The following is a 26,800-nucleotide window of genomic DNA, read 5'->3' as shown; positions in this document are numbered from 1 at the left end:
CCAGCCTCCCCCAGCCTGTAGTTGTGCCTGGGATTGCTCAGACCCACTTTAAGATAAGCTCACTACTCAAGTCTTTAATTGCCTTCACACTTCCAAGTGTGAAGTTCTGCTTTGAGTTTAATTAACCAACAAAGAGAGGAGCCATTTACTTCAAAAAGGCAGGGTGTTTATTTCCATAGGGAATAAAAATAAACTGTAATACAAGTGAAACTTCACAGAACAAATACATTTAGAGGAAAAAGGACACAGTGCTCCCCTAAACATGGTACAATTGGGGCTTTTTTAAGCAGTGCATGAACTAAAAGGACTTACACGTACACAGCCATCGCAGCACATTCAACAACGTGGGATTGAGCACCCACAGCCTCATACAACTGCCCCTCCACAGGGACACCAGCAGAACCAGAGACTGACAAACAGCACAAACATTGTTTCCAGCTGAGCACCACACACAGTTTTGGGGACATTCTTACAAAGATCAGTTCATGGACGATGGGAGAAGTATGTGTGTGCTCAGTTACATGTGACTAGATCCAGTGCTACAAGTTATCCCAGTAGTATGCTGCTACATTAAATACAGATGCATATACACAGAGAAATAGTATGAGATACACATCAACCATTGTCACCTACCCTCCTCCTGCATTGCCTCTGCAGTTCAGAGGTGCCAAAAGGACATTAAGATCCCTGCCCAAACCAACTACACTGACACAACTGGCACCAACCTGGCTGCTCCTAGTGCTGAAGATGCTTATGAAGACATGGATTTCAACATCACCTGGTTGGAGACATTCCTCATCCAGTTAGTCAAGTGCTGTGTATGAATTCAAACAAAACTACTACATTCAGAACAGATTCTTCATCCCTGCTCCGCCCTGAGGCATGGGAAGTGCCTATAGGTGGTATGTAAACAAGGAATAACATGTTAGGTCCATAGGAAGCACGACCCAGCGCTCAGCGCAAAGAGTAGGAAAGGGAAGGAGAGCAAAGCAGCAGCCCCATTTTGAGTTGTCACTCATGAATATCCATCACTGAGCAGCACCAAGAAGCGATCCCTTTGGGAGCACGACATCAGGCACTAAAGCCAGGGTTTTGCCAGAAGTGAACTGAAGCAGCATCTGGCAGAAGAGCTCTTTTAAATGCCTCTCCTGCAGGTGCTACAGCTCTGTTAGATGCCAGGGTGCTCCCTCTCAGTGCTCACCACCACCAAAGCTGACACACCACCAGGTATGGGGCACTTCAGGAGATCTCCAGCTGTAATCCAGCAAGGCCTACCCGAGGTGGAGATGCCATGAAGCTCTGTGCACCTTCAGCTCCCAGCAGAGCCCTCGCCAGGACCTGAGGAGCTCACTGAAGCTCACCAGGTACCAAGGAGGAAGCCTTCCCCATCCTAGCAGGGAACCAGCACCCACATCACAGGTGGATTCTTCTTCTAAGTACCTAAATGAAAGGCATTCACTAGGAGCAGGAACAGGACACACAGCCACAAGTGTATTACACCTCCAGGCTTTAACAAACTGCTTTCTCTCTCCTATGAAGGACCAACTAACTACAACTCCACAGGCAAACCAATCATTCCCTTTTTTTCCTCCTGTAAACCAAACAGCACGGATTGGATTTTCCCTACGGCAGGCAACAACTGCAGAACAAAATGCAATTTAAGAATCCAGCATCGTGAAGTTCACATTAAGACATTTCACATGAGAAATAAAGCTACATGAGCCCCTCTTCTACTTCCAAGTAGTAGCTTTAACACAGAGTATTGTAGGCACTTGCCCATTGCAGTGCTTTACCTATTAGTAGCAAGAGAGACACTAGGTAGAGCATGACACCAGGATGCCATGGAGTAACCTTGGTAATGCAAGAGGTGCTCCAGAAAAGGAAGAGTTTTACACAAACAAAGCAAACAGGATCCCTCCTCCTTCCCAATTCTCAGAATCCAAATGGAAAGCAGCAAGTTGCATTGTTCACTCAACAGTTCTCTGTAAAAAGCTTCGTGGCTTCACAACACATGGATGCTCCACTAGAACAAACAAGCTACAGGAACTTTTCACCTACACAGTGCTTGCCAAGAAGATTCCTATGTAACAGCGTTTACATTGCCTTTAATACTTTTAGGGAACATACAATGAAGTCAGTTGCCACTGTCAGCAGGACACTCCATGAGGAGCAAACATGGGGTTCTGGCAAGGCTCTGGGAAGGAATCCAGCTGAGCAGAGACCTGAGGATGTGCTGCAGCACTTGGAACAGCTTCTCATTTTTGGTCTTGAAACACCCACGAGTTCCTGTCAAAACTAAAAAGCTTCTAGGTAATTGGTTTGCAAAGAAATAAGCTCATGGAAAGCCAGGAAACACTGGAATCTTTTCCAGCTCCATCCATTTACAGCCCCAGCAGGAATGATTTTTAACACATTAAATCCAAAAGGTTTAAAAAGACAGACCATTACCCTTTTATTTTGGCCAGGTCTTGCATTTGAAAGTATAAAGTCATCCATTGTTTTGTTACTGAAGTCAAAAGCAGCAAGATTACTAAGAGCTTACTAATACTTTCAGTGTATGGAGTAATCTTTTATGGTTCTATGCACCTGTAGTAATATTGTCGTCAAGAAGGATTTGTGAGGATGTCAGCATCACGTTTTAGGAATAAGCAAAGATGATTATATTTTCTCCAAGGTAATCTATGGTAATTCAGAACTCAAGGCAACAAGTAAACATGTACAGAAACCCTCTGCAAAATGCTTTTCTACAGTGATTAATCAGTGGTGCGTCTAAATCCTTCAGCAGTCAGTCAAAACTCACTGCAGTTCCGAATCCCTAATTTTCAGCAGAGAACACGTTACAAGGACTGATGACATCCAGAATAACTGGTCCTAAAAAGTGCCTGTCTTGGTCCCATTTACCATGTCAGAGCTCTCTATTTGAGAAGCCATGAACACCATCCACACTCTTCTACCACCCAGAAAGGAAAGACAGGGCTGATCTGTCAGTCCATCTGAAAGGGGCTCCAAACCAAAGCGCTCCAAATGGAGCTTTTACACTGCAAAGAGGCGAAGGGAAATTATCACTCCAGCACCCTCCAGTGGAAATCCATGGCAGATTCCCAGCCCTGGGTAACAGGAACAACTGGATTAACACTTGGGACGCAATCTCCTCACTTAAGGAGTACATGGATATGGCAAACTTAAAAGCTTGGTGGAGTAACTTGGTGTTAGGAGCTTCACAGATGTCTTTTTAGGAGCAAAGAGACTCAAGAGCAGATGCTCATCATAAAGAAAAGATGCATTGGGAAATGTGCATCCTTCAAAACAGATACATCCCTGTTGCATGATGCACTATTCTTGATATGCAGCCACACAACAAATTTCAAACATCACTATTAAAACCCTGAACCAGACCTGCTTGTGCTTTGTTTTTAAACGGCTCAGACACTGTAGTTCTACCTTGAAAACAACTACGGTCCTTGCTTTAAAACTGACAAACCTGCACATTAAAAACCAGTTTCTCTTTGCCATTCTCGGCAATGAAAACTCAGTTTTCAGGTATTGCCCTTTTTCCTGGGGTCTTCTGATATACTTAAAACATCAATTTTCTTACCCAAAGTGAGACACTCAGGGGAGTTTTGTTTTTTCCTTCCTACTTTATCTTGAACACTGAGGCTAACCTGGTCATTTCACCACAAATCAGCACATGACCAATGGCTATTGGATTTTCTGCTGCTATAGTGGAATGTTTCTGCTTCTCACTGCAGATTGGGAGGGTTAACTTAGAGAATATTCCCAGTTTCTTTCCAAATTTCATAAAACCCCTGGTTTTAAGACTTAATGGTAGCATCTAATTGAAACATCAAGATCCAGAAGAAAGCAGTAAAGCATCTTGAGTGAAGCTGCACAAAGGGACTCTGTCCAGTTAAGCACATCTGTAGAAGCTTGTCCAGAACAAGTACTGGGGAACAGCTTTCCTGGGCCATCCATTTTCATAGGGGACAAGCGTCTGTGTCTCCACAAGACCTCTGGATAAATGGGATGTAAGTCTCTGTTTTAAACCCCCAACTTTGAACTGGTGTCTCCAGCCGAGATTGCTGCAGCTTGAGGAAACGAAGCAGTGCTAACAGCCAGAGTGAGCCCAAGCTGGAGCCACGGACACATCCACTGTGTTCCACTAATGGGTCACGTCCCAAGTTGGGTTTTGTCACCAGCTCCACGGAAGTACAAAGTTCACTGCCATGAGACAGTACAGACAAAACATCTCTGAGGTTCATGTAACTTTAACATCCAAGACAACTTGTACTATGATCACTCAGCATATGATGTGAAATAACCATTTCAGACCTCATTTCAGCAGCAGAACACCCCCCTAATCTGTAACTACTGCCTTGTCGATGGACGTGAGGAGAGCACATCGACTCCAGAACTAAGTTCCTCTCTTGCTTCAATTTAACCAAGATCATAAAACAATAGAGAATAAAATCCATACAAATTTTTCCTTATCTTTTCTCACTTTCCATCCTCCCTCTGTCACAAAGCCACGTGTTACAGGCTTTGTGGCTTGCTGCCCTCTCACAGCCAGTAAATGTGGCCCTTATTCTTTGAAAGGTCAGCTTAGAGAGAAGCTACCGATCAGCAAAGATCCTGGAGAAGCCAGAGCAGGTAAAAAAACTGGTTTAAAAATACTGACTACAAAGAAGACCAAACACTACACTCTGCACTACAGTAATAAAAATAGAACGTTGCATGGGTAGACATTAAAAGGTCTCCATAAAAAGGCACGGGGGGGTTTGGTTTTGTTTAAATATGCATAGGAAACAAAAACTGAACCACTTCTGCCACGGGGTGAGGGTCCATGCAGAGATTCATTCACAGCTAAGAAAGGTGGGGGGGGTATCATTTTAAGAGGAACCGACATTTTTTATCATTTTAAGATGACCTTGCACCATCACTGAGAGTAACTGGATTGTATCTTTCCTACTCCAGTTGTAAACACTACACAACTCCTAAGCCCCATGTAAATTGACCAAAATATCTTTCAGCTTGAAACACCAAGTGCTGGCAGCAGGCATGAACCTGAAACACGTTGTGTTTCCACTGAGCAGTAAGGTTTGCATGAACTCAAGGCAGCCTCCTGGGCAGCTCTGTACACATCGTCTTCGTTTCAGCTGCAAAATGATGTGAACCAAGCCAAAGGCAGCCTGTGTGCCCCACAGCAAGCACAGCTCCCTGCCAACACACCACTCACACTCAGGTGTCCATGGGTAGGGGGTCTGCACCTCCTGGGGGCACAGCCCCCTCAGGCCTCACCACCACAAGCGCCTGGTTCATCCAGATCAGTTCTCAGAGCTCATCAGTGGTGCTGAGGTTTTCCACCCTTCACTTCAGAGTCCACCACGCCAGGGGTGTCATTCAGATCCTGGAGGTCCCGGTGATGACGCAGGTTCTCTTTGTGCTTTTGCTCCACACCTGATGGAACATCGACATCCCCCACCGAGGCACCGTTGCTCAGCACAGGAGGTGGTTCCCCCTCATAACCCTCAGGAGTGTTGAGCATCGGTGTTTTTGAAGCAGCATGTCTTACTTTAGATGAGGAGGAGCCTTCACTGGGCAAAGGACCATCGAGGAAAGGAAGTTTCTATACAGATAAAAAGACATTAAAAAGAAATTCATGGAAGTTGTTATTCCCAGATGCCAGAGATATACAAAAACCAACTGCCAACACAAGAGTCCTGTGTCAGTGCTTCTTCTTCAGCTTGGTAATCCAGCATTGAAGTACACAAGCATAAATCCTTACGTGTTTGTATCAAACATCACTGTTTAATTAATAAAAACTAAAGTTTTCAGCACTCACATTAACCTACCAAAGGACAGATAGTTCTTCTCATTGGTATATTTTTAGATGACTCTCTCACTAATGTATTTTTAGGGGGTTTTTTTTTGGTTGGTTTGTGGTTTATTTGGGGTTTTTTTAATACACATAGAGAGGAGATTGTGGACAGAGCCTTGAGCATAAAGAAAAGCCATACTTCTTGCAGGCAGCTGTAGAGGGTTGACGCTGGCTGGATGCCACGCACCCACCAAGCTGCTCTTATCACTCCCCTCCTCAGCAAGATGATGTGGGGAGAAAATAGGATAGAAAAAACCTGATGAGTCAAGATAAAGGCAGTTTGATGAAGGACAAGCAGTGGCCGTGCATGGAAGCAAAGGAAAACAAAAGATTTATTCTCTACTTCCCATCAGCAGGCGATGTCCAGCCCCTTCCCAAGGAGCAGGGCTCAGTACGTGCAGTGGTGGCTCCAGAGGACAAGCACCAAAACAGCAAATGCCCCTTTTCCTCCTTCCCCTCAGCAAAACTGCAGCACTTCAAAAACTGACCACACTATTTTTGTTTCTCTTTCCTGTCTTGCACTGCCAAGAGAGAGATCTGCATCTTCATACAGACAAATAGAGCTCCCTGGGGAACCTCATCAGAGCTGAGCACAACGTGAAGCGTGTGGCTGCTTATTGTTCTGGGTCGAAGGAGAGAAACTGGTTATTCTGGACACAAGATCTCTGCCCTCTAGCACCACAGAACACAAGCAGCAAACGTGCAAGGCTCCCCATCTGGCTTCAGCAAAGCACTTCGAATCTGAGGTAGCCACTTTCAGAGGCTAGTTCAGCCCACACCATCCAGTTATGTTTTGGCTATTGCATGAAAGCCAACTGAAGGAACTCCACTGTTGTAATACCTGTGTCTTGTGACTAAGAAGGCAGGAAAGAAAAATGAGAGCTGAAAACAAGACTATTTCTGTATATTCATGTTATTTACGCGGGGGAAAACAGGCCCATTCTTTTCTTCTCTCCTTGAAGTTTCATGTGAGTGGAGTTGAAACCCAGATGTTCTTTTTAAAACTGCTTCATTTAGAGAATTAGAACATCAAGAACCTGCAAGAGAACCTGACCAACCACAGCTTCCACCTAGCAGATGAGAATTTTGGGTAAATCAAACCTATTTACTGCAGCAATGCTATTTAATCCCTCATTTTGCCCAGCTCTGCCCAGCTTGTTGAAGCCATTGTCCAGTGGCAACGTTCATCCCCAGGTATATTTGCCAAAACCACTGTGGTTTTAGATATTACTAAGATTCAGTACTCACATTTTCCAGTTCAGATGCATTGTCCTCCAGTTTCACCTTCTGGCTCATGCAGCTTAGCAGATAATCCAATACACACTGTTTTGGATGCATTCCTTTGTCGAAGCGATTATACATCCCACACCAAAACCTCAGGGACAGGGCAAGGAAAGGGAATCAGGCGGTTATTTGTACACTACTGGCCAACAAACAAACTAGATGCTGTTTAAGAAACAAATTTCAACAAATTAAGATTAGTAACATTCTGAAAACCTGCCACAGCCTTGGATTAGAACATTCAGTATCAGTGGGCAAATGTTCATAGAGCTCAAAAATACTTCTGAGGATTTCAGTGTCACAAGGTTATGATCCACATGTGCTGGCAGCAGGTTATTAGCAGTAAGATGAAAACACACTTTTCCCCTTAGCAGACTCACTGGAGGCTTGGGAGCTCACCCTCAACTCCTCAATTTGCTCTGCTGTTATTACAGCCCTTTGCCTGCCAGTAACCACACACAGCACTTAAAAACACATTCACATCCCTCCCTCCCTCAGCGGGCACCAGGAGTGAGGCAGAAACAAAGCAGCACTAACCACTGCAGCTCTAACACCCTGGGCAAGCAAAGAGACATGCCAATAAGAAATCCCTTACCTGACTGCATAAGCCTGGGTGTGATGGGCACTGAGACTCCTGTTTAAAGGACTTCCTTAATATATATATGTTAAAAGTGAGCAAAGAAGAACTTGATTTAACAACTGACAACCCCTATCATGTAAATTTGGCAGAGCAAGCAGCCAGGGGGCGTGTGGGGTCTATCCACACATCTGAAGTTCTTTTCCTTGCCTTTCCTCACCCTCTTAACACCAAAGAAAAAGTATTATTGTAAGTTACACTACCTGCACTTGTTTAGCAGTTACCTGTGCACCACTGCTCCCAGTTTATGGATGGGGAATGGAGGGGAAAGGTAGAACAAATGCTCATCAATGAATTTATCAAACCTGAATTGCCAATCTACATTGCAATGGAAGAAATGCCCTTCCTCCCTCCTTACATAAGGCACTTACTGGAAACTGAAAGGTAGTGTGTTTGGTTGAAGCTCTTTGTAAGCTGTAAAGCCTTTGTACAAGGGATTTCTCAATTCTTGCTTCTTCTGTAAGAGGAAAGGCCACAGAGAATGGGTCTTCTCAAAGATTCTGTCAATTACAAATAACAGCTCATCAATAAAGGAAGGAATCAAGTTAAAGGGATTAATAACTCTGGCTGAGCTGAGCAGAATCTGATTAAAGGAGTTAAGAATTATTTTTGCATAGAATCTGATTAATTTCATAAGCACAAGATACATCACTTGAGGAATACATAATCACTTAAAATGGACTCTATCCAGTCCAAAAGGGGTATCTGCAAGTTATTACCTTGGTCCAAATTAAAACCTCCGTCTTCAGGGATATAATTCATCTATAAATTGTTTTCATACTGCAGAACAGAAGTGTCCTTCCAGACAAGGTTACCCTTAACCAATCTACAATCACATTAAAAGCACAAACACACAAACCTGCCCTTTTCCTGACTTTCAAAGTGACTTCTAGACTGTTTGCTCTCTAAACTGCTAACTTGCCAACTCACTTCAGATCCTCACGCTCCTTATGGCAGGTCCCAAGGAAGTTGCCAAACTGGCAGGAGTAGACATGGTCATGGATTTCAAGAAGGAAACGTTCATTGAACTCAAAGGTGCATGGGAACTGCTGCATGAGCTGCCACACGCATTCAATGAACTGGGTGAAGACAGGGGAGACTTCTTTGGGGTCACCATCCAAATGGCCACATCTAGAGAGATGTAAATAAACCAGGGGTAAATCCTGTGTCACCCAACAAAACCAATCCCCTCACCATTAAACCACTACGAAGTTTTCTTCCCTACTAGAATAAGAAACTATCTGCAGAGACACAAAAAACCCCATGTGGTTTATCCTACAGCAAGTGCACATTGGGGAGTGCTGCCCTCATTACTTGTTCTTCAAGGATATCAGTTAGGAGTGATGAGAATTGTGCCATGTCCCTTTCTCTAAAGTCAAATTAGCCATGGAAGAGCCCATGTAACAGAGCTGCAAGCATCACAAGAAGTATCTGTGAACCAGGAATCCTCGAGCCTATGCCATGATGTCAGCATATGATGTGATAAATATAACATGAAGTAATTGAAGGTAATATCCCTACTAGATGCAGGCAATTACAGGAATGACAGCCTTTGTAATCTCCCTAGAGAATGCAGGCAAATGGGGTTTTAGCACTATATTGGGCTCAGGTTTACGCTTTGAACTTGGAAGTCCTGAAAAGCATTAGCTGAGCATTTTCTTTCAGGAGGTGACTGCAGAAGAATCAACATGTCTTGCCAGAACATCAGCACTTCTCATCTAACGTGAATGTGACTTTCCAGGTAGGAAACCACTCAGAACTCAAACAATTTGTTCAAAACTCTTTGATTCTATAAAGTAATATAATAAAAAAAGCACTGATGAAACAACAACCCCAGCAGATACTGCCTTTATGTTACCAACTCCAGTATTTTCCACATCTTCTCTCCTCTGCCCTCTATATTCATTTACACTTTTCATGAACCTGAAAACACTGCATTAGTTTCCCTGCAAGCCTTCACCCAGTCACTGCACCCATAACGTGCTGCTCTTACCTGTGTGAGAACTTGTGGCCCATTGCAATCCATTCCTTCTCTATCAGAACCTTCAGTTTCAAAACAGAGATGAGAAAAAGAGCATTACTTTGCTTAGAAAAAGCAAAAGGAAGCCTTTGATGCTAAAGTCAGCTACCTGCTGACCTCCTGGTATGAGGAGTCAATAGAAACAGTAATAGTGATTTATAGATTAGAGTTATCCACAGTTACCAGCACAATATCACTGTAGAATCACAAGTTGTTTCAAGCAAGTCCAGTACTATTTTGAGGGAGTTTCTACGTTGTTATAATCATAATATACAAATACACTGAGCTAAAAGAATTAACAGCTTAATATTACACTGTGTACTATTTGATTCGGAGAAGAGTATTGTGATATTCAGCAAAATCAATCAGCAACTGGAATGCAACAGATGTTCAACACACAAATAGGAATCTGAGAAGTACAGCTGTGTACTGGGGAGCTCAGGATGAAATCAGAATATGGTTATTTCTATTTTAAACAAAATGCCTCTGCTATATGTAAGAAAACAACAAGGAAGCACCATTTTCTTTAAACACATGTCTCTCAAGAAACCAAATGCCTGATGCTGAATCCATCATTACTTGCCTTGCAGGGTCATATTTAAAGATCAATTCCTGATACCATTATCCAGAGACTTAAAGAACAAAAAGGCAGAAATTCCCAACAGAGGTCTTTGAAGTTATAGTGCTTTTCAATTTTTCCCATACCTTACACTTTTGCTGTATTTACTGAGGAATAAGCACTCTCCTGGGATTTGTGCATATAAACCACTTGCTCAGAGGACAGACAAGCATTTGTTTGTTTTAGTTACTGCTCCTGCTCCTAATCAAAAGCACGTTTCTTAGTTCATACAGAATTGTCCAGAGTGCAGCCAAAGCCCAGGCAGATGTTTCACACTCTGATGTCATTTTAACTGTTAAAAGACAGCAGGATAATCCAGAGCCAAAATAATAACTAGTAATGAAATCAGCATGGAATGCAAGGAAACAATCCCAATAGTGCAACACACAGGGAGGAGGCAGAACTTGCACTGTTCTGATTTCAGGGTTTCCTTTAAGGAACTCTTTTGAGAGAGAGCAGCAGCCTTTCAGGTGTTTAATGAAAGAAGAATGGAAGTGTAATGTCACATATTGCTCTGTATACAGTGTGCCAGCTTCAAATAAGAAGCCTGCAGTAGAAGCAAATGATCAAATTTATGTGTACTGGATTTAAAAAAGGTCTTCAACAATGCAGAGTTTTATCTGACATACAGGTTATGTGCTGCCCTGTGCAGAAAGCATGAGCTCAGCCAACTTTAAATCCCAGCAGATAAGAGACCATTCACTCAGACAGCCTTAAATGACAAGCTGCTTCACTGCTTTTTTCGTGGACTGCTGCCAGAGTTGCATCCTTTGCTCACTTATCCCTTGCTGAAATCTCATTAGTGGCTCTGACATGGACTTTCAAGGAAACAAAGATTTGGGAACTGGAAATCAAGTGTGTTTTGTGCCCATGCTGTTCAGGGCAATTAAAGCTTGTTTATAGAATCAAAGCTGCTTTTATATAGGTCACCTACTGTTTGTTCCAGGAAATGGCCCAAGACATTCAATTAGGGCTTGTTTACAAACCCAAGAAGCACTTCTTGGTTTTGAAATTCCAATGTTTGTGTTCTTACCATGAAGCCTTTAAAAGTCCTGTAAAAGGGATCCAAGAGGAGGCTGGCCAGGGAGCAGACCTGCGCCGTGCGGTCCCACCCGTCCGAGCAGTGCACCAGCACACTGGCTTTCTCATCCTTCACAGCCTGTCAAGAGACACCACACACAAGAGTTGAGCAGCTTTCTCAGTGTGTTACTGAAATTAAATGCTGTCCCTTCAGCTGCATTTTACCTGACTGGCCTGAAACCCAAGAGGAATATTTGTCATTTCCCATCCAGGCCATGGAAGTGCACCGGTTCTGGTCACATCACCATCAATGCACAGGAAACCCCAACCACAATAAAATGCCATGGTGTGCCCCTTGTAGTCAACAGAGGCTGTCAAGAAACAAAAACCCTCTGATCTTTAAATGCTTGGTCTTCTGCAAGGCCAAGAATTGTCAGTTCCTTCCTCTGAGGAAAAAATTTGATGGACAAGTAAAGAATAATAACTGGATACACAGGGACAAGAGACTTCAAGAAAAATTATAAGAGCTTATCCCAACTTCCTCCCCTATGGATCACCTTGTGCTGATGGCAGAAGGAAACACTAAATAGCTTCTTACTGGCTACAGAGGAAAACTTGGAGAGAAAAGACAACATGTACAGAAGGTCTCTATTCTCGCCACGTGCTGCCTGCACACCCTCTACTATCGCTGAGGAGCCACGTGCCTTGGGGACTTTTCTCCTTCTGCCTGACCTGCAAAGCCACGAGCTCTGCAGAAATGAGGACTCTGTTGAACAAGCAAAATTAGCAGTGCCCACATTGCATAGAACCAGGAGAAAATGAACTGCTCTAAACAATCTCTCATTTAAAGCGCTCCAGAGCAGTTCAGTAACTAATGAGCACAAGGTTATGAGTTGTTTGCACTGGTAATTCCATGTTAGAGACGTTTAGAAAGCTCACTTATTGACATTGTGACTTTATTTGTTTCAAAGGAGTTCTAATAAAGCCCAGATAAGTGGAACAAGCAGTGGCAACACAGTGCACAGGACAATGTCCCAGCCCCTGTGGCACTTAGTTTAGCCAGAGGAAGTAGCCAGAAGAGAGCCAGCTGGGTGACCTGCTGACATTCTCCAACTGCAGGCTTGGTTTTGAGAACTCAGGCCAACCTGACCAGCAATGTGTTCCCACCTTCTCTCCAGAGACATCTTCCAGCCTGGGAGCAGTCCCTAACAGACAAATACATACTTAATTCACCTCGGGTTGGAGTACAGTTTTACCTTGGCAAGAAAGACACCTGCATCCATCACAGCCTTAATGTGCCGTAACCAACCGGAGTTCTCCAGGCCAGTGAGGAAATCACTCATGGAGGGGGACTTCATCTCACACACTGAGAACACAAACAAAGGAATTAGCAGACATGCCATTAACAACATCTTTTTCTTTTTCCCCACCTCCTCATTATCTCTTCACAGCACCAGAGCTTGGGAGATCCCAAAAGCTCACATTTCCACACTGTCAGCAGCAACATCCTGTCTGAAGGACACAGAAACCACTGGCTCCACGCTTAAATACACAAACCAGCAATTTTTAGCTATGAGAGAACTTGAGGATCTGAAAATATCATCCTCCTCCTCCTCTTTTTAAATGGCAACTCATTATTTTTTCAGCTGAGGTTTTTCCAACAAAAGAGTTTAGTGCTGTTCCTTCACTCTAAGTCACCTTCACACATACATCAAACCACCACTAACATGCAGTGACCAAAGACCTGAAGAAAGAGTTTTAATTTAAGGAGAGAAATAACACATTAAACCTTGAAGGCAAATCAGATGCTATATTGAAACCCAGAACAGAAAATACTTCTAGTAATGCAGCTCGATAGCCTGTAAGCACCAGTGAGTAAGCTTTTTATCACTGTCTGAGAAGAATATGGGAGTAAACAAGTATTTATTCTGCTCTTCTTCCACCACAAATAAATCTGCCAGAACAGGCAATTGAGGACTTGTACTTGTCATCAGGACAATCTCTTGGTTGTGTGAATAGCCTCATTTTTTTCCAAGGTCACCACGGGTCCTGCAGTGCCACCTGGCAATTGGTAGCATCAATTATTCTACTACTGTGAGGCGAGATGACCATTATGCTGCTTACTAAAATATTACACTTGTACTCTGAATGACAGCACTTGTATTAAAACTAAGCACAGGGACAAGCAGAATGATTTGCAGCATCTCCTCTGCACAAGGACAGCAGCAGTGCTGGAATGCAGGGAGCAGAGCACACTGGTGTGATCCGAGCTGTGCCATCACCTTTGATGGAACCTCTCCAAAACTACATTAGTGACAATAGAGGCCTGATTCACCTCTTGATCTGCAACAGCTCAGATCAGCATTTCTTCTGTGCTGCTTCACGTTTTTCCCTACGTTTACAGTCTCACAGGGCAGCTTAATATCCTGAACAACTCGGCATTTTAGTATCTATTTTAATGTACTAAAACATGTCTTTAAGACATTAAAGTGTATTGTTCAGTTAAAGTAATCAGAAATAAATAAAAAATAAGCACTATGTTTGAGATTAGAGTCTTTGGAACATCATGCCAAAATTAATTTCAAATCAGAAATACTGTTTAACACTGAACGACTCCAAAATAAACACAGCAAACCCCAGGAAAACATTTCCTCAATGTCTTAGGTCAGTTTTCTTTCGATAGCTCACACAGTAACTGTACAATGCAGTATTTCTGCAGCCTTTTAATTTGGCACACATAAGAAATTGACATTTGCTGGACCTGGGGTAATGAAGAGTGGCCACTTGCATGGCCTGCACCCACCTTCCAGCAGTTTCTGCAAGCTGCTCCTCATCACATGGATGTTCTCTATGCCGATAAACTTAAAGCGAATGTTATCATAGTTATCTTCATTCTCATAGCCCTTCCCTGCAGCTCGGTTGGCCATGGCATTTAACTGGCACAGGCAAGGGAACAGGAAAGGAAAGAAAGAGAAAATTATAGCAAACAATATGCAGAAATAAATGAGTCTGTTTTGCAAGTCCTTCTTTTTAAGTCTCCCAGAAGATACACTGCACAAAGTCATTCCTCAGCTGCACTTCCCACCTCCCAGACACCATTTCCAGCTGTTTCACTAATACTATGCCACTGTCTCCAGTCCATTATTCATATGGAGAGACTCAGTAAGACCCTGGACAGGATTTCTTAGCGTGGGCAGCATGAAAACCATGCCCAGATTCACAATACTGCTGTCATCAACACAGGCAGAGAGAGACATTGTGCCTGCCTTAAGTGTGAAGCTACGTAAAAGATTCAGACAGAAGCATATGAAAGTAAAACTAGGAAAGCCATTTGTACGAGTAACATACATACATGGTGGTATAGAAATAGTAAGAGAATTCCAAAGCTTTTCACAGACATACATGCACAGATGAAATAAAGCCACCTGAGGGAAACATAGAAATATTCAAGTTGAGCAGAAAGAATACAGCAACCAACTGGAACTGCAGAAAAGAAGCAGAAAAGAAGCCAGCTGCCCCAACAGCCACCCAAGCCAGTTCAAGAGCTAACAGGAAATCTTTATTGGGGACCAAAAAGAACCCAAAAGAGCACTTCAACCCCCCAAATATTAATTTGGGAAGGAGTGATTTGAATCCAGAGGGAAGGAAGAGTCAGATATGGTGTAAACATCTCCAGAATAACCGAACAACCGTCGTGGTTCAGTTCCATCACCCAAGACACATCATGTTAGAATGAGAAATGTGACCTATAATAATTTCTCCCTTTTTCAAATAGTTTAGAACAAAATTGCCATCAATGATAGATGTCAGTGGAACATCTATGATACTGGAAGCTGTCTGAACCAAAAGAACATGCAGTGATTGCTATGAACATCCATATAATTACCGAATAGGTTCTCTCTAGGAAATGTCACACTACAAAAAGCCAAAATACCTCTTGGAACATCAGGTGAAACATTCCCCATTTTCCCCAAAAAGATTTCTTCCCTTCTTGCCCTTGCCATAGTTTAACTAAATCTGTAGTTTCTCTAAAATAACTGCAGCGTCTGAACAGTGAAGCAGGTTCTCAGAAAGCTCAATTTTAAAATAATCAGAACACTTTTAAATCTTCGTATTTAAATAACTGTGTACTATGAAAATCCTCCTGTTCTAATTTGCCTCCCAACCAACATGCTTACAGGAATCATTTGAGTTGGTTTCTGAATTCAGTTCCTCAAGACAGTCACTACACATTTAATCTTTCTTCAATATCCTCTTACATAGACACCTCGGCAATGAAGTTCTAGCCCCAGATAGTGGCTGTGGGTCAGAAAAGCTGAACTGCATTGAACTCCGAACTGCACATCATGAGAACACAAGTGTTTCCACAAAGGCAAAAAAAAGAAGGAATTGCTTTTCTCCATTGTCATCAAACTCCGGGCAGCCCCACTCCTTCGCAGGTCTGCTGACAAAAGCACTTCTGTCTGGCGGAACTGAATCCTAAAGGCTTCTCTCCAACTCAATGTGTTAAGGACCAGCTCTCTGCAGGAAAATGCTTCACTGTCTCAGCTGTTCAAAGCTGCCAGTTGCTTCACACAAACCTCAGCCCAGAATACTCCAACATTCTTAACAGCACTTAACATTGCTGGTTTATTATGCACAAGCATCCATTACATTAAGGGACTGAACCAGGAGCCTGATACTGAATTCCTGATTCAGGACTGCCACAATTTAACCTAATGCAGTGTAAAAGAGTTGTGAAAGAATGAACTGGAAACAGCATTACTACTTCAAGCACAAGCTTTAGAAGTAGCCACAAACCCCATGAAGATACCTTTGGCCTTGTGTCTACAACATACATGAAGGGGCTCCCAGGGTTGGCTTCTCTGATGGCCTGCAGCATCTGTTCATCCTCCAGACAGCGTGCGCTGAACCCGGACAGGGGCTGGCTACAGCGGCAGATGGCAGCCTGCAACACACAACACCTCACCTTTGCCTGCTTCCACATGGTCTCTACTGGACTGCCCCAAAGAATACAGTTTGTTGGGTTTAAGTGTCCCATTCCCTGTTTCACTAAAAGTCTCCTACTTCCATGGACATACAGAAATATTACTGGAGCATTTCTCCAAGCTTGATGTTTGGGAATCTTAAGAAAGTAGTGAGCTCTGCTGCAACCTCACTGCTGTGCTCTCAAAGCCACTATGCTCCACCTTATGATCAGTACCCCAAATGTTAGCACTTCTCATGTTTTCTACCTGGTTTCTATTATCCAAACCATTTATTTCCACAACTTTGCTTATCAGTTGCTACCGTGCCATGCTCAGAACTGCACTGAGTACGTTTTAGGGAAATTCCAACAGTTGCCAGCACAACTCCAGACAGTTGCCCAGGTCAAAGCACACTTCCTCAGGAAAACAATCATTTGACTGTGACAGCATTTTCCTAACATCTGCATCTAAAACATGCTGAGACAGCAAAGTTAAAAATTTACATTCTGATCTTCAGTGGAAACCTTCACTTATTCTGAGCTGGTGGGGATTTATTTCAGGGTGGTACCTGCTCTTCAACACTGAGTAAACATGTATCTTGTTAAAACATTACACAATATAGCTAAACAGTAGATTAAAAAACCTACATAAGAAGGCATTGCTGAAAGCTGATTAAAAAAAATCCAGACAGGAAGCTTAGGAAGTTTATGGTTTTTGCACAGCTTTGGATGTGTCCCAAGTGTTTGCCTTTAACCAGCTTATTCTGTGACTCAGAACAAGCCAGTATCAAAGGCATTAAGAGAAGCACAGTTCTCAAACGTGAAGTTAATATGCTCTAATAATTACCTCAGTTTTTCCTTTCACTAAAAGGGGATGGACAAGAAGGGGAACCCTCACTCCCCACAAAGACAGCAGACAGTGAACAACTAACATTGTTTTCTTTGTATAAGTAAGAAAGCACCGGAATCCGCCCTCTGCTTCTGAACCGTGAGCTCCCGATCACCACTGCCTTACTAGCAGCTCGAGGCACCACTATTTCTGGAGGATATGTGTTGCAAACCTAAGTGAGAAGAAAGGAAAAATCCAGGTATTACTGCTTAGCAATCCAAAATGCATGAAAAATTCATCTGTAGCTTCTGATGTAGCATTTATGAACAACAGGAACAGATTGTTTGCTGTAGCGTATCTACCGCTGTCTGCATCTAAAGTTTCAAGCCATTAGAAGCATTTAGAAAAGCAACACAGGAATAGGTGCAAAACAAAGCAATGTGGTGAAGGAAACAATCAATGCTGCATTTGAACTTTAAAAAATGGACTGCACAGTGCACGATATGTATTAAAAGGAAGTTCTTTATGTCCATAAATCTTACGAAAGCTAAGCTTTTTTTGTCACAAAAAGCTATATTAAGAACAACTATGTTTAAAAAGCTCCCTCTTATTCAACTTGAAATGAGCTTCCAGCATCCTCAGACACCAGCTTTGTCCTTTTTCCTCAAACAAGTACAGTCTTTGCAGCAGGTACTTCACAGATAAGCTGTCCTCCAAGTCTGGCTTTACTTTAGGCTTGACATCTTTAAGTTGGAAACCCTGAGGAAATTCGAAAGCTCTGGCACTCAAGAGTTACATACTAGCAAGTATAGCTTCAAAGTGATTAATACCTCAGATGCTCACATTCAGATGCCCTAATCAGCTAATGGAAAAAGCACTTCTCACATTGTGTCTCAATTCAGGCATCCAAAGACAAGAGTCATTTAAAATCACCAGTCACTTCTAACAGCACAGGCTTGTATTTCTTCAACCCAAACCGCAAAAGCAAAGAAAGCCTGTGGGGGAAGGGAAGAGAGAGCAGGGGGAAGTGATTCAGGACTTAATATACTGGTATCTTCCTCAGAGCTCTTTGTTTTGTCTTTTAGACAGAAAGCTCTGACTGTACACAACATCAGAAGAAAAAAAGGGAAATAAAATGAAGTAGGAGTTTGAGTAAGCTCACTGAAAAATGCTTTCATTTTACGTGGTTTAGATCCAGTCTGGCCTTATAGGGGAGAAAAAAGAAACCAACAGCAGCAGCAGCTACTTAGGACTGAAATGTCTGAGCACCCTGAGTTAGCAGAAGATCCAACCAAGCAAGAAAAAAACTGTCCGATTTCTGCTACTGTTCTTTCCTTCCCTACCTAGTCCCTTTCCACTCTGCCTCATTCCCCACCAAGCCAAACCACTGCCATTTATTTCTCCTTCTACACATCTGCCACCAGCCTGGTGGGAGGGGGCTTGGAAATGCCAAAAGCAGCAAAGGGTACTGCAAGTTTGTTTTGTAACAGATGGTTTGACATTTCTCTAGAAAAACAAGTATCTGGTACTTTGCCAGGGGGATCAAAGCAAGCCAAGGTGACTCTGCTGCTCTGTTCTGTTCTTCCGTACAATCGTTATGCTCAAGTTCACATTAAGAATGCTGCTTCAATCAGAGCCAACTGAGCTCATTCCTCCCCTGGGGGATCACTTATGCAAGCAGCAGGACTGCTGCATGTCCTTAATAACAAAGGAGAGATATCACATTAAATGACTACTTCAGGCAAAAATTACCTCATAGTCTTTATTAACATCCGTTAGTTCCCAGTAGTCGTTTGGAATTCCCATACGCTGGTAATCTACTTTTAAATCAATCAGCTTCCATCCAATCTCCCGGCTCTCTTTAGACACTTTAGGATTATAGGAGAAAGCATAAAGTTCTTCAGGTTTTGCTGGGAAGAAGAAAGAAAAAGGTTAACTAGTTAGAAGTTTTCTTTCTTTACTTTGCGTAATTCTCTACTCCAAGCAAACTCAGACTGACTCTCACTCCTTAAAATAAAACGACTGAGCACCACAGAGAAGAGTAGAGCAATTTTAAGTATCTAAACCTCAAATTTGCAGGTTTTCATTCAGGGTAATACCAACAATTCATATTGAAATCCTCAGGCATTTCCAATACTCAGTTCCCACATGCAGGCAGATGACTGAAATATTTTGTTAGAATTAATTGAAACCTCAAAGTAGTAATTTTTCCTGATCAAATTATTTCCTCCTGAATTCACTGCAATAGGCATATTAGATGAGATTTATATCTTAAGGATTAATCCATAAATGAAAACATCTATTAAAAGATGTATTTTCTGTGAAGAGTTCATACACCAGCTCTTGCACACCTGCAAGTTCATCGCTCAACAGCGAGTTCGGAGCCGCATGGAAAACTTGACAGATGGCTTGAATATTCCTGTCACCCAACAAAAGCTTCAGGATGTGTCTGACAAACGCTAATTTCTTCCTCTCTCCATCTCCACCATCCCAATTTTCTTCCCTCTCTTCATAAAATGCAAATCCAACCAATAACTCATCCAGTTGATTCCCAAGGTAGCAAGTGCTCCAGAGTGAAACCTGTCAGAGTCTGATGAAGTAGCCAGGTTACCAGACAGGTAACCCATAGCTGTCAATCATACGTGTGCAAATCAAATCACTATATGCTCTGACAAAAGCCATGAAGGAAGCATACATACAGGAGTTCCAAAGCAACAAAAGAGAACTTAAAATCTAGAAAAAGAACGAAAGAAAAACCCACAGCACTCTACACAGACAGCCACAAGACAAAAGAAACTGCTGGAAGCCTCAGCAGCGACAGCTCCTACACCTCGAGATGCTGCATTAAGTCTCTGATTTTCAAAACTGAAAGAATACTGACAGCTTTTGAACTTGCCAGGCTTCAGACCTAGCGAAACTCCAAAGCTCAGAGCACAAGGAAGATGCTGGGAATAGACACAAGCCTAAATATCATTAAAAAACCCAAACTCAGCAAAAAACATTCCTACTACAGCATTTCTGTTGATGTGATGGCCAGCATGAAGCAGACTTGTGCTATCAATTTCCTTCCCTTAGCATAGTGACATCATTACAAAATGCAACTACAAATGGCATCCTTGTAATAATGCCAAGCTCCAAATACTGGTTCATAGAAGGAGTACCCCAAAACCAGAAGCTACCATAGACAGAAGCCAGGTAGGAAACTCGGTGGAATGCTGTCCTGCAAGATGAGCAAGGAGTCTGAAGATTCATCCATAATGGACTAAAAAGCTGAAGCCAGAAGAGACCACAGGCTTTTAAAGATGTTTTGCTTACACTCTTTAAGAGTGATTCCAAGTAAGGGCAGCCAGGGTGAAGCAGAGGGTCTCACAACTGAAGGAAGACAAACACTGAAGAGTAGCCTAAAGAGGCTGCTGGGAAACAAATGAACAATGCCAACGTTTATAGCTTTATTTGTGGGATTCCAGAATTCTGTCAGCATCCAGATCAACTGGAAAGGGCAGAACTGCACACAGCCAACAGCCAAGTCACAGAAATGAGTGACAATGGGCACTGCCTCGTTCCCACTGCCACAAGAGACGTGCATTCCATGCGGAAGCAAACACCCTGGTCCACAGAGCAGCACTCTACTTACTGAGCCAACCTACACCAATCATCTCGGGTGGTGGGAACAGATTCTGCCTTCACATCCTTCCCTTTCTGTACTGACAGCACAAACCCAAAGGTCTGGCAGGTAAAGCTCTCTCTATGGCTTCCAGCTTAAACTTCAATGATTAGCAAGGCCTAAATACCTGGTTGTGAGAGTTTAAGCAATGAGGTATACACTTCGTGACAGTCACGTTCCTGCCCAATAACAAAGTGAGCCACAAGGAAGTTCTTGCAGTGAATGAGGAGTGGGTATCCAGCTGTGGTCAGAGGCAGCTTTTCTACAGTTGCAATGTGGTGGTGCAGGATCTGAAACACAGGAAATGAACAGTGTTTTTCAGAAGGCGCTGATAAGGTCAGGAGCAGTACATGCAGACAGGAAGTTTTTGTAATACTATCAGCTATTTAAGCTTGCTGCATCTAACTAGTTTATTTGTGATATTTACCAAACAAACTTAACACCCAGACTCTGCACCCAAAGGCTGGTAACTAAGAGCAAGACTGAAAGAGTAGAGATGTATATAAACTGAGAGTGATGTGCAGCTCGGTTTACCTGGTTCACTTTGCCTTCCCTCCACCCTCACATGCAACATATTTTGTCATTCCCATTTTAATTTAGAATTAATTAAAAAATGGTAATTTCAGTTCTGATTTTGCACTTCTAAAAGCTGTACATTCAAGTTCGGTGGCTTGAGTTTGAGACAGGAAACTAGACAAGTTTTTTATGTTCCTGGAACTAGCACTAATTCAGTGAGCGACCTACATCAACTCACATTACTGTTCTAGCTTCAACACCAGCTGTTTCTGTTAAGCATTTGGTGTCAAAATGCTACAAAAGACCACTACAACACTGGAATTCACAAAGCTGTTTGTTTGGGATATGAGATATAAAGTGATTTTTATACATTTGTCTTAACAGAGTCCAGATACCACAACATACCCATGTTTCTTTCCTGACTTCAGTAGAGGCATCTACATAGATAAGGTGGGTGGCTGTCAGGTATAACGTCCCATTTGCTGCCTTCCTATTTGTGTAGCGATCTAGTAACTTCACATTTTCAACCTGCAACATAGAAAGAGTATGAGAAAATGAATTTAACTGAGTGAGGAAATATCTAAGCACCTGTTGAACCACAATCATTTAAGTCCTAATATACAACTTGGGAAGTAAGACAGAAAAATACAGGAATTAACGTCTCACCTACAACACTAACTCAGCTTTACACTATAAACTCAAATTATTTCTTCAGCAGTTAAAGCCAAAAAGCTTAAGAAAAGAGCCAGGGTTTAACACCGGTGTGAGCAACAGGATTGCTGGATCTGTAGCCAAGACAATCACAGTTTATTACTGTGCAAGGCTACAGAAATAGTAAGTCAAAGAGCTCTGAAAGAAAAGACTGTCCATGTTCAGTATAATCAAAGTACTCCTCCAAAAGAAACAGCCCTCTCCAGTCTGACTTCCTACTGCTCAGTCACTATAAACAAGTATTAGTAGCTACTTCTCCTAACACACTTCTTAGGCATGTAGGTGCATTTCATAAACCACACTAAGTTAATTAACAGAAACAGTTTATAAGAACATCAGCGCAAACATAATAGAATGTAAAGTTTAAAGCACTGCACATTCTTTGATTGATTTTCTCCAGGCCTACTTGCTTCTTAAGGAACGTAGATGGAATTTCTTATTCATCATTAATCATCATTAAGCAAAAATAATGGAAACCAAACAAAAAACGCCAACTAGATGCATGAAAACAGTTTAGCGGCACACAATGCATTAGTTCTGGGTTTTGAATATATAAGCTTCCTTGGAGGGTCACTAGTAGAGATAAAGCATGGAAAACAAACAGATAAACTGGAAGAGCAGAGGTCTGGGCTGAGTGTCTTCCTGGTACATCCCGTTTTCCAGCACACATAATAATTGTATCTAATATTGCCCTTTACAAGCCACCAGAGACAAGCAGGTCCAGCAAAGCCCTTTAGGCAACGTGGGTAGGAAGCATGCCCAAACGAGCATCATAGTGACTAAACACCACCAGCATCTTTAAAAAAGAATAATGATTACAAAACCAGCTGTGGACAGGCAACTGGCGGAGATAAATACAATCCTTCCAGCTGTCATGAGCACAGCATTCCCAGAGCTCCCGTTTCACTTTATACAACTGGAAAAGCACATTTTGATTCACTTCTTTAGACTGAGGGAGTCTCCACACTTTGATATAACCGAAGTTTACACGAATCGCACCCAGAACACCTTTTGGTCAGTATCCTTACTAAATGTTTCCTTTCCAACAAGGCGATACAGTAAGAAATACCTCTATACCAAGCAGCTTTAAGCCTTACAGACTTCTCCGTAACCCGCTCGAGCAGCGCAAGTGATGTTCACAGATAACTATGCCTCGAAGGAAAGCAGAGACCCCGCGCTGATTGAAAACACGACTTTACAACCAAAACAGCCTTTAAAAAGAGCCGCGGCCGAGGCCCGCTCGCCCCCCGAGGGGCTCCACCTCGGACACCCCGCACCCGGCAGCCCGCAGGCACGGCGGGCGGAGGCCGGCGACCGAGCTCCCGGGGCGGCGGGGCCGCTTACCTTCGGCGTGGTGATGTGCTCCATGGCGGCGCGGCCCGCCGCCCGCCGCCCCGCCTCACCTCACCGCGCCCGCGCGGCCCGGCCCCCGCGCCGCCATTCGCAGGGGGCAGCGCCCGGCCCGCCCCGCCGCAAACCTCGCGAGAGCCGCCGCTGGGTGAGGGCGGGAGCGGTCTGAGGATTGGTATCAGGGCGAGTCATGGCGGACCTGGGGCTCCTTTCATTTCCTCAGGAGTTCCTTGCATCGACGTTGCTGTTGTGGGGAGCTTCTCATGGAGCAACACCCCAAGTCTTTCTCCTCAGGGCTGGTCGCAATCCAGCTTCCCCAGCCTGTATCAGCCATGTGCAGGACCTTGTCTTTAGCCTTGTTGAACTCCATGAGGTTCATGCAGTCCCACCTCACCAGTGTGTCCAGGTCCCTCTGGATCCCATCCCTTCCCTCCAGCGTGTTGACAGCATCACATGCCATCAAACTTGCTGAGGGTGCTTGATCCCACTGTTAGTGTCACCGACAAAGATGCTGAAGAGCACCGGTCCCAATGCTGACCCCTGAGGAACACCACTTGTCACTGTATCCACCATAAATCCCCATCAACAGAACACTGAAATCCTGTGTAATGTGAGTGAAAAAGCACAGTTTGTCTGAGGAAAACGTGATTGTTCCTCAGTGAAGGATTACTCGACACTCACACTGCCTCGCTCCTACAACAGGAGTGCCGGGGGGGCTGTTGGAAAGGAGCCTCCTTTACAAGTGTTACAAAGGTGCCAAAAATACCTTGTGATGATGGGTTAGGTACGATCCAGTAACGGTTCCAGTCCTGCCCAGGTGCTGGGTGTTCTGTCCTTTTGGAAGCAGACAACATGATGTATGTGCATGGCCAAGGTGTGCTGATGCCGAGGTCACCCGAATGACACCGAGCATGAATTTGGCCTTCAGAGGTTGTTTTTCTCACTATAATGACACTCAGGAAATAGCTGCTCAAGAAATAGCCTTGGGCAGCACGGGTTTTGCCTGTATTTTAGAATCCTGACTGTCACAAACAGATTCTGAACTATCTTCCCAGAGAAGAAGCATGAATCTGAGAAGCATCACAGCCTTCTTGCTCATTGCCTTGCAATCTGAGCTGCACTTCTTGGGTTTTAATGGTCTTAGCATGACGTGGAATTGTTTCTCCCCCTCTAAATAGGAACTGTCTCCCTAAGCATCACAAGGCATGCTCCTATAAACTGTCCTTGCTGCCTGAACTTGGGAAAACAGAGGTAAATCTGACTTCTGAAAAGAGCCAGGTTACTGAGAACTCACTTGCATGAACATTCATGGAATGGGACCCTGAGATAAGCCTGAGCAAGGCCAAAGCAGGTGTGTTTAGATTCAAACAATCTCTGCGCATACTGTTCTGTGCTGTATAAGACTTCAAACCTCAGCCTTCAAACACCACAGATCCTGGGCTTCCCTGAGGACATGGAGCTGTTCTCCCTCGCCCTGGCAAATGGGAAAGTTGTTTCCTGGACTTTTTTTAGCAGCTTCCATTGCACACTGAGCTCCCCGTTGGATTAAAGCGCTGCACAAACGGCTGAATCCAGGACTGAGAGCCAGGAATGCTGTCTGCCCCTGGGCACTGCACTGGGTTAGCTGGGGGCTGAACTGGGCTGCCCTCTTGGTACATCTGGAAACAGGTACAAGCACTGAGACTTCTTATATTATAGAAACAGAAAGAGATCATATTGAATTAGATGCAGAGCAGAGCAGTGCTTTGTACGGATCTGACAGGTAAGACACCATCTAACAAAATACAAGTGATCTAGTGCTTTAAAATATGAATGGCAGAGGGACTGAATAGAATATTCTCTACAATACTAACACGTTTCAGGGGCTTAAACTCTTTGTCCCAGCACACAAAGCTCTGACCCAGCCAAGCTTGTTAGCAGGGGCAAATTCATTCCTAACTATTTTTCTCTGATGAAATGAAGTTGTTCTTTTTTGGGAGACAGGACTCAATCCATCGTGACAAAGGGTGGATTATCTGCCTCTCAGCAAGAGATTGAAACCTAGCAGAGTGAATTTGGATGTGGGTTTAGGAAAGCTATTGAAAACATGCCAAGAAGTGTATAATACAGGGAAGGAGAGCAGGGATGGTACTTGCCTGCAGTGTGGTGTTACGATGTTAGCAGCATCTGGAGAATGGAGATGGTGTTTGGCAAATGACAGAAAGGGATATAATTGAGGACTGGAGCCAAACTCAAGCGTTACTTGGCTGCAGACAGAACCTCCTCTGGGGTTTTCTCCTGCCACACTTAGAAAATTGTTTTTCCCCATTTGTAATGAAGCTCAAGATTTCAGTGTCTGTGCTTGCACTATGGATGTGTATGTCTCACATAGTGAGAAAATCAGTCAGACCTTTTCCTGAGGCCCAGCTTTTATTCAAAGGTAATCAGAGGGGCTTTTGGACATAGCTTCTTAGAGATCAAGTCAAGGAGGGATGTCCCTAGGGATTGCAGTGGAAAAAGGATTCTTCTCTGCTGTCTCTGCCAGAGCCTTCCGTTTGTATGTGGTGCAGATCTGTGGATTTGACTCTTGTTTAATTACAGTTGTAATCACCTTACTCATGCTTCATTCCCCACTGTAAATAAAAGGAATTTTAGGCTGCACTTTGCTTTTTCCTTCCAAGTGGCTGCATAAATTTGCCCTTTTTTACAAAGTGACTGATTATTTTATTGTGAAATCGTGCTCATGGAGTCACCGTTGCTGACTTGAGTCATCCCATTGTCAGGGAAAGCACCCGAGGGAACAAAGATGAACAATTGCAGGTTATTTGTCACCAGCAGCGTGTGGAGGCCTTCAACTCCCTGAGTGATAGCACTGACAGCAAGATGACTTTGTGTTTATACATTCAAAATCCAATATAGACTTTGGTGGTCTTATGCACAGACTTCCAGGAAGGGCAAACTGCAGGTATATGCTTTTCGTGCTGTCTCTAAGGACATACCTTCTTCCAGTGGGGCTCCCTGATCCTTCCAAAGTCAGTTGTCCATGAGTAATGTGGCTTGTTCCAGTGTGCACTGGTTCCAAGTTGCTTTGTCAGGTTACATTTCCAAGGAATATCATCCCAGAACTTTAGTGCCATCTCTGTTCACTGCTGACAGGGTCAAAATGGATTCTAGAAATAAGCTGGAAAAATATTGGAGAAGGATAAAGGGATAGGAAGGGAACTAACGATCTGAGCAACAGCAGTTTCCCAGGGCTGGGCATGACAGTGGCTCCATTCTCCTTCCACTCTCTGCTGTCCTTTGCCTAGATCCACCTGAGGACTTGCACACACC

General features: G+C 43.4%; 1 protein-coding gene across 2 annotated transcripts; it reads right to left on the bottom strand.

Moving 5' to 3' along the window:
• Nucleotides 1-142: 142 nt before the first annotated feature.
• On the bottom strand, nucleotides 143-23,586 carry MTMR8 (myotubularin related protein 8). 2 transcript variants are annotated; one of them, XM_030496805.1, is made up of 14 exons: nucleotides 23,483-23,586; nucleotides 21,833-21,955; nucleotides 21,039-21,201; nucleotides 19,000-19,157; nucleotides 17,351-17,479; nucleotides 16,266-16,400; nucleotides 14,256-14,388; nucleotides 12,709-12,818; nucleotides 11,466-11,591; nucleotides 9,787-9,836; nucleotides 8,724-8,924; nucleotides 8,165-8,293; nucleotides 7,124-7,250; nucleotides 143-5,623 (listed from the first exon to the last, which is right to left on the bottom strand). In XM_030496805.1, the coding sequence occupies exons 1-14, from the start codon at nucleotides 23,504-23,506 to the stop codon at nucleotides 5,339-5,341; spliced, it is 1,893 nt and encodes a 630-aa protein (XP_030352665.1). In that variant the 5' UTR covers nucleotides 23,507-23,586; the 3' UTR covers nucleotides 143-5,338. The 2 variants fall into 2 exon arrangements, with proteins under 2 accessions (XP_030352665.1, XP_030352666.1); XM_030496806.1 differs by lacking the exon at nucleotides 143-5,623 and having other exon boundaries at nucleotides 7,161-7,806.
• Between the last annotated feature and the right edge of the window lie 3,214 nt (nucleotides 23,587-26,800).

Source organism: Strigops habroptila, chromosome 9 (assembly GCF_004027225.2).
Source record: "Strigops habroptila isolate Jane chromosome 9, bStrHab1.2.pri, whole genome shotgun sequence".
In the NCBI taxonomy this organism is placed as follows: Eukaryota; Metazoa; Chordata; class Aves; order Psittaciformes; family Psittacidae; genus Strigops; species Strigops habroptila.
Note: the sequence above shows the minus strand (reverse complement) of the source record. Positions and strands in the feature narration are given on the sequence as shown.